Source organism: Poeciliopsis prolifica, unplaced genomic scaffold, assembly GCF_027474105.1.
Source record: "Poeciliopsis prolifica strain line A6 unplaced genomic scaffold, Auburn_PproV2 SCAFFOLD090, whole genome shotgun sequence".
Taxonomy (NCBI): Eukaryota; Metazoa; Chordata; class Actinopteri; order Cyprinodontiformes; family Poeciliidae; genus Poeciliopsis; species Poeciliopsis prolifica.
In genome coordinates, this window is record NW_026562465.1 from 1,077,347 (window position 1) to 1,096,720 (window position 19,374).

General features: G+C 39.1%; 1 protein-coding gene across 1 annotated transcript in view; it reads left to right on the forward strand.

Moving 5' to 3' along the window:
• Nucleotides 1-19,374, forward strand: part of LOC129353435 (phospholipid phosphatase-related protein type 5-like) — a 60,015-nt gene that overhangs the window by 24,421 nt on the left and 16,220 nt on the right. The window contains exon 3 of the mRNA XM_055022776.1: nucleotides 6,190-6,440. Within this exon, the coding sequence (XP_054878751.1) occupies nucleotides 6,190-6,440 (251 nt within the window). The remainder of the gene's footprint in view (nucleotides 1-6,189; nucleotides 6,441-19,374) is intronic.

The following is a 19,374-nucleotide window of genomic DNA, read 5'->3' on the forward strand; positions in this document are numbered from 1 at the left end:
ACCCAGAATAAAATTTGTAACTTTACAATTACCAAAAGAAAAGGGAGGTATGGCATTACCTGACTTTAGAGAATATTCTTATGCTGCCCAAATAACTCCCATAATAAATATAATGGCAAAAACATTATGAAGCGAAATGGAAAAATATTGAACAAAAAGTCCATGGAAGAGAATTGTGGAGTATCATTGAAGATATAGAGACCACCAAGAATACACTTGAGAAAGTTAATGCTGTTACTAGTGTCAAGAAAAATCCGAGATCATCCCATTTCCCCATGCTGGAGATTTTAGTTAACAGTAACAACAAATAAAGTTATCTTTAAAATAAGTCACACCAATCACATCTAGATCCAACAGTAGACCCAGACTGCAATAAAATAAACCTGGTTGTGTGTGTTGTTTTGTCTCCTGCAAACTTAGCTTTCATTATACTTATTTTTTTATATCTAATCATAAGAAATCATAGTCAGAGAGAGAGATGAGTTGTAAGTCTTGAATATTTTATTCAAGACCTACAATTTAAACAATGGCAAGAAAGAGGTTTAACAATCCTTAAAGATGGGCACTTCAGAAGTTTCCAGGAACTACAGCAAGAGTTTGCTCTAAGAATTCAAGATCACTTTAGATATCCACAATTAAGGGACTTCTATAACAAAGAGATAAAATACAAAATAGACCAAAATGAAAATGGGATTGTCAAAATGCTGATCGAGACCTATAAGGGTAAAAAAACATAGAACAGTGTCCTTACTCTATAAATATCTATTAGAAAATAGAGGCACTAATACATTGAAAATTGAAAGAAAATGGGAAAGGAAATTGGAAATTCTGCTAACGGAAGATGACTGGTTGAATATCTGGAAGACCCAAATTACGACATCCTCTTCCAAAATTTGGGGAGAACATTGTTGGAAGAATATAATCCAATTTTTTTAGAACACCCAAAATTACCAGTAAATTTAAATCTACTCTTCAAACGTGTTGGAGAGACTGTGGAGTATTTAATGTTAACCATGCGCATATTTTCTGCCTTTGCCCTAGAATTACACAGTTCTGGATCGAAATACACAAAAAGATTGTAATAATATGAGGTTACACAATACCTAAGACTGGTCTGGTTTTAGATCTTGGCCTTTTGGACTTAATACCGACTGCTATTTGTTTAAAATTCTGTTGGTGATAACTAGGAAGTGATGCCAATCTGAACCTCCCACCCCAAAGGAATGGATACAGACTGTGAACTTTTTATTTGAGATGGAGATTCTAACACATGGACTGAGGACACAAGAAGAGCAATGTCAGGATAAAAGGGAAAAATGGACAAACGTCAGATCAACGCTACAGGACTAATTATGGGTATGAACGGTCCCTTGTGTTTTGTGTCACTAAAATAAGTCTTCCTCCCGTTTGCAATATTTGTTTTGATTGTTCTGTATTTTTTGTCTCTTATAATTTCTAAGTACTGTTTGACTTTTCTTTTTGATTTTATTCTGAAAATTTCAATAAAAATAGAGTTATAAAAAAAAAAAAGAGCCCATCCATCCATCATCTGCCGCTTATCCGGGATCTGGTCGCGGGGCTAGCAGCCTAAGAAGGGAGGCCCAGACTTCAGAGTGGGGCCCCGGTGACACGCATCCGGGCGAGGGAACACGAAATCGAAATGTTTTCTTCATTTTTGGAATCTTCGGGCTGCACTTTGTCTGGTACTTCACCTAGGACCTGTCTGCCTTGGGTGACTTTCATGAAGTGCCAGATAGCATAGCTCCTAGGATCATTGGGGCACTCAAACCCCTCCACCATCATAAGGTGGCAGCCCAAGGACAGACATTAAGAACCCACTTTACTCAAATTTAACTCTTAAGTAGTTCACAGCCATCAATCTGTGTCTGCTGGGGGTTTCTTGACTGTGATTGTGGTACCACTTATTGCTGTCTTACCCTTTGTTGTGATATAATTAATTCATACGATCAAATAAAAACAGGGCATGCAAATATCGGCAACTCATAATTTGCTATGCCAAAATATGCATCCCATGCTAACTCTGCCAAATAGAGAGTTAGGAAGGATTTCCCTTTTCTTCATTATCATTCCTGTTCTCTGAGCTACTGGCATTGTTTCAAAAGGACAATACTTAGGAAAAATAGATAGGGCATACAAATATCGGCAGCTCAAAATTCATTTTGCCAAAAAATGCATTGCCCCAAGCTTAAAAAAACAAACAGTTACGAGTGAAATAGCCTTTTCTACATAATCACATTTGTTCCCTTAATTGCTGGTATGAGTATATCAATATCAATAGGACGACATTTAAGGAAAATAGAGAGGGCAAGCATATTTTGGCAGGTTGATAATAGGCTTTGCCATAAAACGCATCCCCCTGCTAACATGTAGAAATAAAAAATTAAGAGTGAAATAACTTTTTCTACATAAGCACAATAGTTCTATGAGCTACTGCTATGAGTTTTATGTTATTAGCATAACATTAGAGAAAAATAGAGAGGACATGCAAATTTTGGCAAGAGCAAAATCCATATTGCCTAACAATGTATCCCCCTGCTAACTTGGAGAAATAAAGACTTAAGAGTGAAATAACTTTTTCTACATAACCAGAGTAGTTCTATGAACTACTGGTATTAGTTTTATATCAATTCTATCATATTCGATAGACAGGGGATGCAAATATTAGCAGGCTCAGAAATTAAAATGTATTTCCCTACACTAGACAGTTAAACGTGATATAAAATGTTCTATATAATGGGCCTCAGTTTGTAAAGTTTTAAGCTATTATGGTGTTAAAAGAGAAATCAGGGAATTTCAAACCAGCTGCGGAGAACTTGTTCATCAGACACTAAAAAACGTTTGACAAATATGTCTCAATAAACGTAAAAAAACGTATTTATTTCAATTAATTTGCTAAATAAAACCCACAATTTTAGGTCTTAAATGATTAATAAACGTGATAATGTTACGAATATCTTTAAAAGTTTAGGGGATGCAATTCTCGGCATAACACCGGCCATAAAATACATAATTAAGAAGAAAAATACATATATGTCGCACCAGAGTATAAGTCGCATTTTTGAGGGAAATTTATTTGATAAAATCCAACACCAAGAACAGACATGTCATCTTGAAAGGCAATAAAAATAGAATAGAGGTTAATAGTACGGTATGCTAACGTTACATGACACATGAACAGCGAACTGAGAACGTGCCTGGGATGTTAATATCCCAGGCACATATTAAGAGTTATTCAGATAACTATAGTACAAATAACATGCTAATAAGTTTACCAAACCATCCGTGTCACTCCAAATCACTAAACGCAATGAAATCTTCGTCCTCCATGTCGCTTGTAAACAACTCTGAAGGTAGAATAACACAGGCCTAGACCGCCGTCTGGCGGATTAGTGTGTAAATAACATGTGAAATAATATCATGACGTGTTAATTTCCACACAAAAATAACTCCAGAGTATAAGTCGCAAACTATGAAAAAAACTGCGATTTATAGTCGGGAAAATACAGTAACTGTCACAGTGAAACAAAAAAGTTGTGTGTCTTTTTAAACAGTGGATGGAAATATCCCTGTCCAGCTGTTTGACAGATGGACTGCCTTTCCTCCATGAACATCTGCTCAGAACACACACACAGCATTTCTCCACAGCATCTCTGACACCATGCTGTGTTCAAAGAAAGCAGGCTAGATCTGATTCATGTCCGGCAAAGCAAGTTTTGCTCTTCCTTCTGTGGTCCCTGAGTCAGAATGAAGGAAGCTGGGGGTGAAAGCCATCAGTAAAACACAGAGCGCCGAAGAAACTGGGACAATGTCAAAAAGATAAGGAGTGTGGTGACTACACAGCAACTGAGTCACATGATGCTTGACTAAACCTATTTGATGCTTGATGCTTGGAGCTGTCAGCATCTAGAGCAGCTCCACTCTAGATGTCTTACATTCTGAAGGTAAGACAAGAAAGACAATGAGTTCAGCTGATGACAACCAAGCTCCTCTGATGGCACGCTGCAGTCTCTAATCATAGGTTCCTCTCAAAGCCTGTAAGATTTAATTAGTGTTGCACAAACGCTTGACAGGAACTTGAGAAGCTGTGAATGTTTCTTTGACAAATAACACTTCTCACATATGTGTGTGAGAGAGACTGTATGTGAAAAACCTGCCTGAGTAAGCACCTGTTGGATAATTGAGACTGACAGAGGATTGGAATAAAGTAGAGTGGAGGCAATTATTCTGTTAAAATCTTTTAGTCAGAGAAACATAAAGGCCAGTTGGTTGGTTTGAGCGGCTGAGTGAATGTGGTTCAGGGAGTATTAACATCAAGAGATTCTGCAGAAACATCCTCAGGTCTGTGCTGTTTGAAGTTGAGCTTCTACAGCACAACTGTACTTTTCACATCTTACTGGATGTTAACTTAGTTCTTGGTAAGCAAGTAAATAAATAAGACTAGACTAGACTAGAGACTAGACTTCCTTTATTGTCATTGTACAAAAAAAACACAAGGTGAATCTTGACAACGAAATGTCGTTACTTGGCTACCAGTGTAACAGAGCTAAAACCTTATACTACACAATAAATAAATACAAGTGCCGTAGAATACATAGGTTCAGTGTTGTGAACAAAACTAAACTAAAGTGCATGTATTGACCATGTCCATGGGGGGGTGATGAAATGTGATATTGTGGTGACTATTTAGTGTTTAATAATCTCTTTTTGTGACAAAAGTATATTTTTTCTTTTGCTCTTTTAGAAAGAGGTCCATTTTTACAGTTTTGAATTTCAAAGTCAGCATGTTAAAAAACATTCTAATTCAGGTTTTCAGCAGGTTGTATAATGTCAAATCAAAGAAACTTTCACTTCCATTTTCTGTTTGGATTCATTTAAAAACTTAAGTTATTTCTCTTTTTTTTGTCTTTTAATCTAAACAAATACCTACATTTTGTAAGAAGATGCACATAACTTATGTTTAAAGATGTAACCTTTATAATGTTTTTTTTACATATTTGTTGAAAATATCACTATGTGGTGTGTGAAATAAATCAAGTTCATCCAGCTTCTCCTAATGCTATCTAGAAACAACCAACCAGTCAGAAAGCGGGTCTTAACGCTGCCAATCAGCCTCTGAGTAATGGCAGCACAGGGAGAAGGTGAAGGAGATCAATCTTTTCTCTTAATATACTGTCACAACATAACAATTTTAGCAATTATGTAATGAAAGTTATATATATCAGATTTAAATAAATTGCTTGGCCAAGGAAAAACCATAGAAAGTTAATGATATACAAATAAATCCTTAGAAACCATAACCCATAGTTTTATATAGAGACATAAGCTGTGTCCAAATTAAAGCTCTGCACCGGGTCCTTCCAACACCATGACATGAATAAACTAAGACCAGAAGAGAAAAGCTGTGAATTCAGACAAGTCTAGCCATTCTCATCCCCACCTCAGCCTAACTCACGTTGCCCAGCAGCCGTGACAGCGTGAAGCAGAGTGGAGAAGAAGAAAAAGTAACAGAGTTGAAGTTTGTTTTTCACCCATGTATTTTCCCTGAATTCTGTATTATTCTGCACTTTTTATAGTAAAGGCTGTTCCACAGTAAAAAAAAGAAATCTTGTGGAAATCAGCAGAAAAAGACAGAAAAATAATTTTAGTTTTGTTTTATTCTCAGTGTCTTCCATCAAAACCAAAAATAGGATGTAGGACAACCGTTGGTGTCTTCTCACCTCACCTTCTGCCCTTCTCTATAAGAGTATGCATTCGGGTGTGAAATATTGACATTGTATCTGGCACAAACTGTTAGTTTGATTCTAAGATGTTCAAACATGTATTTCATATTTCTACCATGATAAATACAATATAAGTAAAATAATTTGTTTTCAAATCTATTTCGAAGTCTCAGATATGGCATTATAGTTAATTAAAACTAGCATGTTTGAAGGCTTAACTTTAATCAATCAAATCGATTTGCTCAGGAATAAATTAAATACTTCAGTAAACCACGCTATGACGTAATCGGCCTACAAATCCATCCTTCAAAGGATGCAAAACCTGAATTCAGACATAGCTATAGACTTGAAACATAAAATTCTTCTTATTATTATTAATATCTATGAGGATTTCTATCAGATTTGTGATCTAGTTGGTCCACTTCTTCAGCTTTCATTTCTTCCGCAGGAGTCTACGCCTTTGGCCTCTTCACGGTTGACATCTTCGTCAATGCAGGGCAGGTAGTGACAGGGAACTTGGCACCGTACTTCCTGACGGTCTGTAAGCCAAACTACACAGCACTCGGGTGTCAACAGGCGCAGCGCTACATCAGCCACCAAGAGGCCTGCACAGGGAATCAAGATGATGTCGTCAGGGCCCGCAAGACCTTTCCCTCAAAGGAGGCTGCTCTCAGCATCTACGCCGCTCTCTATCTGGCTGTGAGTTTATCTTTCTGATCTGTGGGCCAGATTAATCTTACAAGCACTCTGATCAGTTTAGCTGTGCATCTCCGTTGTTTTCTGCATCTCCGTTGTTTTCTGTAGGCTGCTGGTTCAGTTTTTCTTTCTGTTTTTGATTGCTCTGTGAAGGGCCCTCCAGTCATGTACTGGAGTGGCTTTGGACTCCCTGCATGGAGTGGAGAGCAGATTGCCTTTGTTATCTAGGTCATTTAACAAAGAAGGCCATGTTGTGTAAATATATACCACTTCTGTTAACAGTAGCCCTCTCTCTAAGAATAACGAGCACTTGTTAATGGCTAGATTAGTTTCAGTGACTTTGTGAGTCCCATGGTCATTATTTTATATGTCAACTAAAGGAACCATGAACATTGGGTTTTACATTAGATAGAATAACTGATAAAATGACTCAATTAATTTCAATGTCCAAACCTCAATAGAATTTATATATATATATATATATATATATATATATATATATTAAGCAAGCTTTAAGCAGGAGAAGATGGCAAACAGATTAATTATCAATTATTAAAAGTTTTTAAGAGTAAAATTTAAATCTAAATATAATCAACATAAATCTCTCCTAACACTGTGCCATCAATTCAATAAATAAGGCTTTTTGGGGTGCAGGCAACTCATACCCGGATGATAGAGGATTTTGGCAACAGAAGACATGAATATTCTTGTCATGCCAAGACAAGACTCTAGTCTTGTCTTGGCACTTTTCATTTTACTCATGACCTCTGACCTATGGCAGATCATCATAATCTGTCAATTGTGGAAATCTGCTACAGTAAATCTTGTATTTATCCTAAGACGCTAAGAGTCACCTTGAAGTGACTCTTAGCGTGAATTGATGGCACGACAAATCCTCCTTTGAACAGGAACCAAGCAGACTGGTAGTTATCCTTCAAACGTCCCAAATCTTCATCACTTTTGTGATCTTTGTCTGATCCCCAAGTCCGTTGCAGCAATTCTTGAGATCTCTTGGGTTGAGTGTGGAGCCTCGGTCGAATTAGGAACCAGAGTTGTTGGATATCGGGTCCCGTCTCTCTTCCAGCGAAGTGTAGGCTTATCTTCCCTCTGGGTCCGGGGCGAGGCTCCTCGATGGTTTCTTGGCCCACTGTTGCCTGGTCGACTTGCTGAAGACGGAGAACCCAAGCTCTCTATTTATTTATAGTCTTTTCCCCCACTGTTGTGTATGGGGAGCAGATTACATGATTGCTCAAGTATTTGATTACTTCATACCAGGCCTGCTTGCTTACACCAGGTCCACTGATTACTTCATTGTTTGCTTGCACCAAGGCCCTGTGGCTCATTGCCAAGATTTCCTTTTTTAGCGTCCGAGCCAGACCTGTGTACGCCCATTACCAGAACATTTCAAAGCTTGCTTTTGCAGCCAAAGACTGTCCCTATGCTTTTTTTATTGTTTGATTTCAATCCTTTATATGTCATACAAACTTATAACTCATCAACACAATCTTTTAATACAATTCTTCAATCATAGCTTCTTAATACTCATTACTTTTGATTCAGTATGATTATACTTTAAACGTGTGATTCATTGTTTTAACTGATTTATATAATTATCAACAATCAACTGCAGAATTTACTTACTTCAACATAATACATTTTTCCATAATCATCATTGAATCAGCATACAAGATTACTTCAGTCTCTCAGGCCCGTTATGATCTGTTTTCTGCGTGAACCTGGGCAGATCTCACCTCCTCATACCAGTTTTTACGACAATATATATCGTCTGGCTCTTGAACCATAAGAAATTAAATGGGATTTAATCAAGAATCATAACTGGTTAGAAAGAAGAGGAGAGGGAGAAGGGAGCAAGAGGCAGAGAGACAGAAAGAATGAGCTGCATTAGTGAGAAGGAAAAGTGCATCTTAAGCTGGATCTGTTTTCATTCTGGAGACATTGGACAGCTACCTCCACTTCCAATCAGCACCGAATCAAAGCTCTAAAACAGACCCAGAGGAAAGGCCTTGGGCTGTAACACCCCTCCTCTTCAAGACAGGGTTCTACTGGGACCCTGAGAAACCTATGTATTAACAGCTGGAAAAATAGAAAAAAAAATAATTAGATGCATGTACAATATCTCTGACAAGCTGAGCTGGAGCAGAAAACAAAAACTTAGATTCCTTCAGGTCCCATCCCTAAGTCAACAACTGGTACCTTGAAGTGACTCTTAGGTTAGGGGAGAAAGAAGTTACTGACTTTGTGCAATTGACAAAGCATCCGCAATGACATTATCCTTTCCCAGAGGTCTGCTGTGACCATCTGAGCCATCAGCGTTATACTGTCACTCAGTCTGCAGGGTGCAGCCAGATTCCTACTCAGACTGCTCCACCACCAAACCAGGCAGTGAGGTACAAGATAATCTCAGATTACCATGGCAATACGGAGAATGACATGAGTTTTAGTGTACTGTGATACGTACTTTCATTCCTCAATTAGTTAATATAGATGGATGCTGAAGCAGTAGAAATATTTTCAGTTATTTTCCTGTTAATTTCCTGCAGCAGCAGTATGTGTGTGCCATCGATACACTGTGTCATATTTGGCAGGTCTGGGAAATGGCAGCTTAAAAGGTGACTGATCCCAGTGTATTGTAATACTAAAAGATTTCTTAGAATACTAAGAAATCTTTTAGTATACTAAAACCACCTATACCACCTATATAGGGTGGTAAGATACCACAAGAGGGTTATCTTACTACCCTCTTGTGGTGGTATTTGAGTTAGGTTTTGTTTAATTAAAATTCAGTCTGTCCAGCATTTTTTGGTGTGCAAAGTGGCTGAGTGACAACTTGTTCAAGTCTTAAGTATCTTTGTCTTTTTACAAAAAAGAGAAATAAAAGTTCAGACGACTCAAAATTTGGAGGTTTTTTTTGTTTTGTTTGTTTGCTACCTGTCTCAAGCAGCACAGCACACCTGTGTGAGGACAGAATAGTAAAAAGACAGTTACACAACCGTCTGGGAACAGACTCACTGTCGTTGACCACGTACTGCAATCAAGATAAGAACATTATGGAGCAACGAAGGCAAACAGGTTTTGAGGTCTTGTTGTAGGTCGCAGCGTCCAAGTCATTGAGGAGATCTAGTAAGTCCTCTGCCATTGCAGCAGCTACCAAGGCAAAAGCTAATGCTCAAGCAGCCCTGATAGAAGTCAAGTATGCAGCTCAAGAAGCGGAGAGGATGAAAGAAATAGCCTCCATTGAAGCTGTAAATCAGTAAATGTTAGCTTGAAGCGGAACAGCGCAAAGCAGAGTTGGAGGCAAATCTGTACGTCCTGAAACTAAACAGGACCGCAAAAGCAGCCTCAGCAGAAGTTGCAGGCTATGAGTGGCAGCAGCAACAGAGGTGGATTCCCTTGAAGAAAGAACCCAGATTTATCCTGAGGATCGCACTCAACGCACACATGAGTACATACAGGCTCACAATGTGACATTAAATGCTCAGCAGGAAGCTCCGGTCTCACAAGAATCTCAGAACGAGTTCATCCTGACCCAACTCTGTGATTTCCAATTCAAAATGAAGAGCCTCGTTTATCTAAGCTCTGCATTGAAGATGAAGAAACGTCTGGTGCATAAAACAGAGGCTACCCACCTCATCTTCCTCTACCAATGTTGCAACCATCCAGTCTCCGAGATTATCCGTGTGAACCAGCACAGGTAACTGATCTCACCAAATACCTCGTCAGAAGCTCTGGGCTGCTAAAATTTGATGACCATCCAGAAAACTACTAGGCCTGGAAAACTTCTTTCCAAGACATCACTGGAGAGTTCAACTTAAAAGCATGGAAAGACCTTGACCTGCTGTTAAAGTGGCTTGGTCCAAACTCATCTCCACAAGTCATGCGTATCAGGTCAGTCCATGGATTTTTCTTTTCTTTTTTGCTCTTTAATCTTTTTTTTTTCTCGTAAATTGAGGGGCGCTGGGCCCCACAGACGCTGGCTCACGTGTCATATTTGCCGCATATTTGCCACACCATCGATACACTATCATTTGGTGTCACTATGATGTGGTAAAGGGTAAATAATATATATGGTTCCCCTGAGATTATAGAAAATGCACTTCTGTTAAAGCTAGAGACTTATTCAAAAATATCCAACAACGACAATCAGTGTTTTAGAGAACTGGGGGATATTTTAATGGAGGTTCAGTCAGCTAAGTCAGGTGGAAAATTACTATCTTGACACAGCCAGAGGGGTGAACCCAATTGTGGAAAAGCTTCCCTATGCCTTACAAGAATGCTGGATTACACATGGTTCTAAATACAAGGGAGAACATAATGTTTCCTTTCCACCCTTTAGCTTCTATGTAAGTTTCATATGTAGTCAAGCGAAAACTTATAATGATCCAAGTTTTATGTTCTCTACATGCCGTGTTATGACCCATGTAAAGTCAGAAACTGGTAAGGCACAACAACACTTAAAAACAGTGTCAGTGAGAAAAACTGAAGTTGCAGTCGCACCTGCAGTCAACAGTGAATCAGAAAAGAAACTAGAGGAACCAGCTGAGAGGTGCCCGATACTCTGTAAGCCACATCCCTTAGCAAAGTGTCGTGGTTTTAGAATGAAGTTCTTAGATGAGAGAAAAGCTTATCTAAAAGAAAACTCCATTTGTTTTCATTGTTGCTCATCCACTTTGCACTTGGCCAAAGACTGTAAACTTTCTGTGATGCGCAAAGAATGCAACAGTGACAAGCATCTTACTCCTTTACATCCTGGTCCTGCTCCTTGGGTTACAGAGGTTGAAGCAACACAGCAAGAGCAAGGCGGGGAACAAGAAAATAGTCCCATCTCCGGAGGTTACGTCAAAATGTACAAAGATCTGACAGATCTCATGGACTCAGATCCTGTTCAAAAATGTCATTAGTGAACATGTACCCTGTTAACGATCCCAGCAAAGCCCAGAAGATGTATGTAGTTTTAGATACACATACATCTTCTGGAAAGTCAGCCTTCTTTAACATGTTTGGCATTGATGCAGTCTCCACCACTTGTACTCTGAGGACGTGTGGAGGAATAAAAGAGGCAACAAGAAGAAAAGCTCACAATTTTGTTGTCACGTCTCTGCATGGAAAGACTCATGTACCTCTCCCACCTCTTTTAGAATGCAATATATGCCAGACGATCGCTCAGAAATTCCTACCCCCGACATTGTGCAGTATTTCCCCCATCTAGCTCCTATTGCAGGTAAAATACCTCCATTTGAGCCAGAAACATCCATCCTTCTCTTATTGGGGAGAGATGTACTGTGTGTCCACAAAGTACGCAAACTGCTTTTCTTGAACCTTCCCATATAAATGAGAAGTTCAGTGATCCCATACAGCAAACTATAGACCACTCATTGGACATCACACAAACAGCTGCAGTCAAGCTAACTGACAATCTGGGGCTTAACATGTTCCAAAAAACCCTGATGATGCCTTTTCTATTGTAGACAAGATCTTTCTGGAAATCATGGACAGAGAGGTTTTTATGGATAATGAAAATCACTGGGTGGCACCACTACCATTCTGTACACCATGTCCTCTACTTCCCAACCACAGAGAACAGGCTTTGAAGCATCTTACTGTTCTGTTATGGACTCTAGAGAAAAGAAAAGACATGAAAGAACAATTCACTTAATTCATGCAGAAGATCTTTGATAATGACCAAGCCGAAGAAGCCCCACCACTCAAACCAGGTGAAGAATGCTGGTACCTACAAACATTTGGAGTGTACCACCCCCAGAGACCAGGGAAAATACAAGTTGCATTTAACTCAATGGAAGGGTGTTTTAAAATGAACTACATTCTACTTAGGGGCCCTGACTTAAGCAACTTGCTTGGTGTTCTACCGCACTTTAGGCAAGGACGAGTTGCAGTTACTGTAGATGTTGAGCAGATGTTTTACTGCTGCAGAGTCAAAGAAAGTCACAGAAATTATCTTTGGTTTCTATGGTTCCAAGATAACGACCTCAGCAAAGGTGAAATCATGGAGTTTCGCATGAAGGTGCCGGTTTTTGGCTACAGTCCTTTTCCGGCTTTTGCAATCTACAGTCTCAGATGAGCATCTGAACTTGGAGAAGAAAAGTATGGCTCCAACACAAAGCAGTTTGTCTTCCAGAACTTCTATGTGGATGATGCACTGGCTTCAGTGGACAACGAAAGGGAAGCCATCGAACTCCTAACACAAGTGAGGAACATGATGACAGAGTAAAATATAAGGCTTCACAAAACAGCCTCATGTCAGTCATGTGATGAATGCATTTCCTCCACCACAAGAAAGAGCAGAGGACCTCAAAAATTTTGATTTTTATGTTGACTAGGCCTGTCAAGATAACAAATTTTGCTGGGCAATAAATTGTCTCAAAAATTATTGCGATAAACGATAATATTGTTTGAAGACCTTTTTACATTGATTTAATGGAAATTACGTAATAATACATGTGATTTCCTGCCAAAGATAGATGCACTTTACTTTCAAAAGAACACTTAATACTGGGACTGATACACAAAATAAATAAAACAATCAAAACCAAAAATTAAATAGATTCTCAATTTCCATTAACAATAAATGTACTTGAATAAAAACTAAACGACATAAAGCCAAACTGGAAATAAATGCTGCATTCAACCAAAAGAGTGCAGATTATGAAGTCTGTATAATATATTGGCCTTCAGTAATCATTAGATGTAAATAGAGAAGAATCCGACTGCCTGATGCAATAGTTCAAACTACAGGATTTTTTTACCCCGATTTTTTACTTGTGTTCTGTGTTACGATAGATCGTCGTGGCCGCATCAATCTAAATCAAGGATTTGCCCAGACTGGGAGCTTAACGCGTCCTGTTGAATGTGACCAGTAGCCAATCAGAAAGCGCGGATTTTCCTCGTGCATTCTGAGGGGAAACACGGAGGGAATCCCGAACAGCTGAAACGGTGCAACACGAAGTCCAGCAGACATCGGAAACAACATGAATGTTTATTCAACATTTCGTGCAAAGAAAATATAAATAACTAGAGTTGGAACAAAATTTCTACCAGAAAACCCGGTAACTTTTCAGCTGTTCTTCGTTAACGTGACATAAATAGGTTATAATGATTTTCATTCAGTCAGACTGACACTAGCCACATGCATTGCAGGTAGATTGTAGTAAGGAATTGATTAATGACTGGTTTCAAAGTTAGTGAATTGGACTTATTATTTTGACACCACACGGTTCGATTGAACCGTTATACCGAGGATTTCTGTCAGCTAATGTGTCTCTCGGGTTTTGATAAAGGGCCGACAATCGGCGACATAAGATCGTGCAGTGCGCGCTGGGCATTACACTAAGGATATAAGAAAGGGAGGGTCAGTCAGTGGAGAGCACCGCAGTTGAGCCTTTTTTCATTCAGTGTCATCAACAGTAGGAGAAAAAGGCAGGAAGAGACGATATAGACGATAATTAAAATCAGGTCGATAGTTTTAATTTATTATTGTGCGATTAATTTATTTATTGTTCATCGCGACAGGCCTAATGTTGACCCTCTCCCTCTTCAGCGAAGTCTTGGAGTGAGCTGGAATCTGGAAAATTACTTCTTCACATTTCAAGGACAATAAACCTTTCACCCGCAGAGGAATACTTTATGATCGCCTTGGATTTGCTGCCCCAGTTACAATCCAAGGAAACACATCGTACAGAAAGTTAACTGTTGGACAGTAAAATTGGGATGAGCCTTTATCGGCAGACCGAGAGGCAGAGTGGTTAAGGTGGTCTGATTCACTTACCGCTCTTGAACATCTTGAAATCCACAGACCATTTGTTGGAGTTTCAGCATAGCAGGCTCAGAGAAGGGAACTATGCATTTTCTTGGATGCTTCCTCAACAGCAATAGCAGCTGCAGCACACTTTAGGGTTATTGATACTGGTCACTGTTGAAAATAAGAATTTTGAATTGGCACAATCGTACACACACTAACCTTTATGTTAAAACAAACTTAGATAAAGATCCAGGCTGGGGCAGCTGGTGATTCTCTGAACTTACATAAATTCTATAGGGAGGATTCTACAGAAAAAGAGAGACCTAGACTCCTTAACTATCTGCCAGGCAATTAACAAATTCCTAGTGTGGTTCAAAAGTTCACTAGGATCTTAAAACTTTTTAGAAATTATTTTACCCATACTAGAATTAAATATATTTCTTTAAGCATGTTTTGAATTAGTTAGTTTTAGATCCAAACTTATAGTTAGTATTTAGTATTAGATTTTGTTTCAGAAAAACACGTTCTACTTCAATCACTGAGGCAGAGAATGCTCCAGCTACATGCTATAAATCATGGCCTGGGCTCTAAGAGCCTGGTACGAGAAGATCTGGGTGTTTTTAGCAGGCCCCAGAGGTAATAAAATTAACATTACGACAGCCCCCACAAAGGAAAAACACACCTCCTAATGCATATATTTAAATTTAGAGAAAGGCACAGGCTTATAAAAGTTTTCGTTTGCAACAGAGAATTCGAATTGCTTTCTGCCCGAGGTCGCAATTTCCGGAAAATGCATTTTCTGTGCTTGCTTTCTTTCAACTTGTGCAATTATTAACTGATTTGTCACATCTTGGACTTTTGATAATCTGGGTGAGATTGCCTATTGTAACATTCCTTTGTGCATTGATTTTCTCTGGATAAAATTCTAGATATCTGAAGTCTGATGTCGTATGATTGCTCTTTCTCACTGCGCATATTGAGGCTCAACAATCCGGGATCAGAGGAGAATTAATGAGCTAAATCAAGTTATTCCTCTTTAATTCTTAACATCACCAATGTCATTTTGGGTTTGCCATGGGCAAATCTAAGCTAGCACCATGATCTGCCCACACTATCCCATGCTTAGAATTATGTGCTGCTGTATTAGCAGTGGAACTGTCTCAAGTGATCTTAGATGAAAGTGATATTGAGCTTAATGCAGTGAACTTCTACAGAGACAGCTGAATAGTTCTAGGCTATATCCATAGTGACACCCACAGATTCTATGTATATGTGACCAACAGAGTAGATCAGATTCGCAAGTCTACCAAACCAGACCAGTGGCATTTTGTCACGACTGACCAGAACCCTGCAGATCATGGGACTAGAACTGTATAAGCAAACCTACTGCAACAGACTACTTGGCTCTCCGGACCTCGGTTCCTCACACTGTCTGGCACTGAGCCAAAAGATCCAGAACAGAACAAAGATACTTTTACCTTGTGCAGCCTTCAACAAATGTTGAAATTTGTCCTCAAGTAATTTCCCTAGCAACAAAAGCAGAGAAAAAAGGGCTTGGATCCCACAGGTTTGCTTATTTCTCAAGCTGGAAGTTTGTAGAAAGAGCAATCAAATCCCTCATTCATGTTCCTAAGTCATTCTATAAAGTTTCAAGCATATGTAAAGGGTTGGCACAGCTGCAATCTTGCCAATACTACAGAAATCTCACAAGCAAAAACAGCAATCATTCAGTGCGTTCAAACTGAGACTTATAGAGAGGAGTTTGAAAGTCTTAAAAAAGGAACAGACATCCCCTCACGCAGTCCTCTTGGAAAACTCAACCCTATTATTGATGGTGGGTTGTTAAAGGTCGGAGGATGCTTAAAGCAGCAGATCTTTCAGATGTGGAGAAACACCCTGTGATAATTTCAGGTAATCATCATGTTGCCGTTTTTTAGTTCGACATTACCACAGCCAAGTAGCTCATCAAGGCAGACAGTTCACTGAAAGTGCTCTGCGCTCAGCAGGATTATGGATTATTGGTGGCAAGAAGCTAATTTCCAGCACACTTCACAAATAACTTGTTGTAGGAAACTGAGGCCACATAGAAGTGCAGAAAATGGCTAGTTTACCCTCTGACAGACTGGCAGTTGACCCACCGTTTACTCATGTAGGTCTGGACGTTTTCAGGTCTTGGAATGTCAAGTCTCTTCGCACAAGGGCAAATAACACCGACCGTAAAAGACGGGCAGCAATGTTCACCTGCCTCAGTACCAGGGCCGTGCACATAGAGGTCGTAGAGACAATGTCAGCTTCAAGTTTTATAAACGCCTTACGCCGTTTCCTCAGAGGACCTGTCAAACACTTACGGTGAGACCAAGGAAGAAACTTCATTGGTGAGTGTAAGTATTTATAAATCAATGCTCAAGACCCAGAGATCACAAGTTATCTACGGGACAAAAGTTGCACCTGGACATTCAATGCCCTACATTCATCTCACATGGGAGGAGTCTGGGAGAGAATGATTTGACTTATTCGACGCATTCTTGATGGCTTGTTATCGCAAACTTTAACCACCCGCCTGGCATTATAAATGCCAGACCCTTAATTCCTGCTTCAAATGATCCTGAATCACCTGACGTTCTCTCACCTGCAATGCTTCTAAGGGTGGTGCTATTCCTACACCACCAGGAGACTTTGAACTCAAAGACCTTTACAGGGCCCAGTGGCAGCAAGTTCAGGGTCTTGTGGATTGCTTTTGGAAAAGATGGAGACAAGAGTATCTTCATACACTGCAGACATGGCAAAAGTGGAAGGGAGAAAGGGTGAATTAGTCCTCTTGAAAGATAATCAATTAAAACGCAATGAGTATTGGTATTGTGGTCAAGACCAGTCCCAGTGGGGACAACAGGATGAGAAAGGCTGAGGTTGACATTGTGAAACAAGGTACTGTTAAAACATATCTTAAGCCTGTTAGTGATGTAATAGTACTTTTATCCAACTCTGCCATGAATGTTTGAATCAAGCGTGGTATATTTTCTTATATACCAGACGGGGAGTGCATTGTAATACTAAAAGATTTCTTAGTATCCTATTTTCTGTTATCTTACCACCCCCTTGTGGTAGTATTTGAGTTAGATTATGTTTGATTAAAGTTCAGTTTGTCCAGCATTTTTCGGCGTGCAACGTGGTTGAGCGACAGCTTGTTCAAGTCTTAAGTATCTTTGTCTTTTCACAAAAACAGAGAAATAAAAGTTCAGACGACTCACCGTTTTTTTGTTTGCTATCTGTCTCAAGCAGTGCACCACGCCTTTGTGAGGACAGAATACCCAGTGTGAGAGATGGTGCACAATGTCTGCAATAATTGAATTTTATTTCAAACAGATTTAATTTAACATCACCCAGCATAGTGGAATCCTGTGTAAGTCTAATCTGTCTAATAGGTTTGTGCCTCAGTAAAATGTGTCTTGAGTGGAAAGAGGCATCAGTGCAGTGGCTTCTCATTCATCAACACAATGCTGCCTTTCTGCATCACGGAAGCAACTAACTGGCCTGCAAACATTGCTGATGTAAACATCCAGTTTAGGTCAGAAAATCCTTCTGGAGTATGGTACATTTAAGAATCCTTCTGGTGGGATAGACAGTGGTGAGAAAAAGTGTTTGTCCGTGAATCCAGTTGAGATGCAGTGGCATGACTTCTAAATGGAGGTCTTTACTTAAAAAGCCTCAAATGTGGCTTTTTAAGGATAGACCTTATGTTGTACATAAAGCCATGCAGGTCTCCCAAACAATTAGAAGTGTAGAGGAAACCTGTGTAGGGTTCACCTTCATCTATCATTTGTGTTTTTTTTTAAACATTTACATCCAATTAACATTGAAAAGATGATAAATTACATGCATCATGGTTTAAGTGGAGAAATCCAGTTAGGACTGCTTGCTTCAGGTTGGTGGGGATCTGTAGAATCTCAGATTTTCTTAAAGAAAGCCAAGCAGGCTGTCTTCACAGAAGCTGTTGGTTATATAATTGAAGTCTGATTGCATGTATATACCTAGCTGACTTAAACAGATTGCTTTGTGGAGAAAGCCCTTCTACTCCCTGTGTGTATTTGCGTCACTTCAGAGATCTTAAAACTGTCAGCGTGATGTTTCAAAGAATGTTTTCTATTAATTCATTCTCTGACATTCTATGTCCTTTTATGAAGGACATAGAAAATAAAATTTCTAAGAAAAGAAGAATATTATGTCAAGTCTTCAAAATGTATTTTCAACACACAAACAATATTTCATTTTATACACAACCAAACTGCTGATTGAGCTTCAAGAAATAATGGCTAAAGAAGCTGGCTGTTCAGAGTGTAGTGGCCAAAAAAACAACCCAAGATCTAACCAGCTGTGGTTCATAGTACAGCTGGAGAACTGATAGCTTGACACAAGGAAGTACAGAGTTCTGGGGCTGAGTTGGACTCGACGTCTTCAGACCTATCAAAGGAGCCTATACAGGGTCATGTCCAAATTACAGAGCTCGTAGACCAAGAAGAGGAGTTCAGAAAGTCATGACAAGCTCTGTAGATTGTGTTAATGCCACTAATGCCAGTATCTAAGAAGCAGTGGACAAAAGCCAGAAGACCACAGAAACCCACAAAGAAGAAATTGTGACCCTTAAAGTGCATGAACAGATTTTGCTTTGTGCTTTTTTGATCTGTATGCACTCGACTAAATGAGTCTATGTAGTAAACAGATATGATAATGTATAACAATTGTCATATTGTTATACAAACTCTCTCTGGAGTTCTTCTGCATCTATTGAAGCTTGTAAACATTAGTACTTCATCAAGAGGTTTACACTTGCAACACATTAAAGGCAGCATTATGTAAAACAGTAGGTACAGTGTATGAATGACTTATCAAAGAACATATGTTAAATAATCTCTGCATGCATTATTTATCTCTTTTACAAATCTTAACCCGGGGGTCGGCAACCTGCGGCTCTTTAGCACCGCCCTTGTGGCTCTTTGGAGCTTCATCAAAAATGTTTGAAAATGGGAAAAGATGGGGGTAGGAAATATATTTTTTATTTTAATATGGTTTCTGTAGGAGGACAAACACGACACAATCATTCTGAATGTTTTCCAATGCTATAAAAATGTGTAGAAGAAACATTAAATTTTACAATTCTTGGACCGA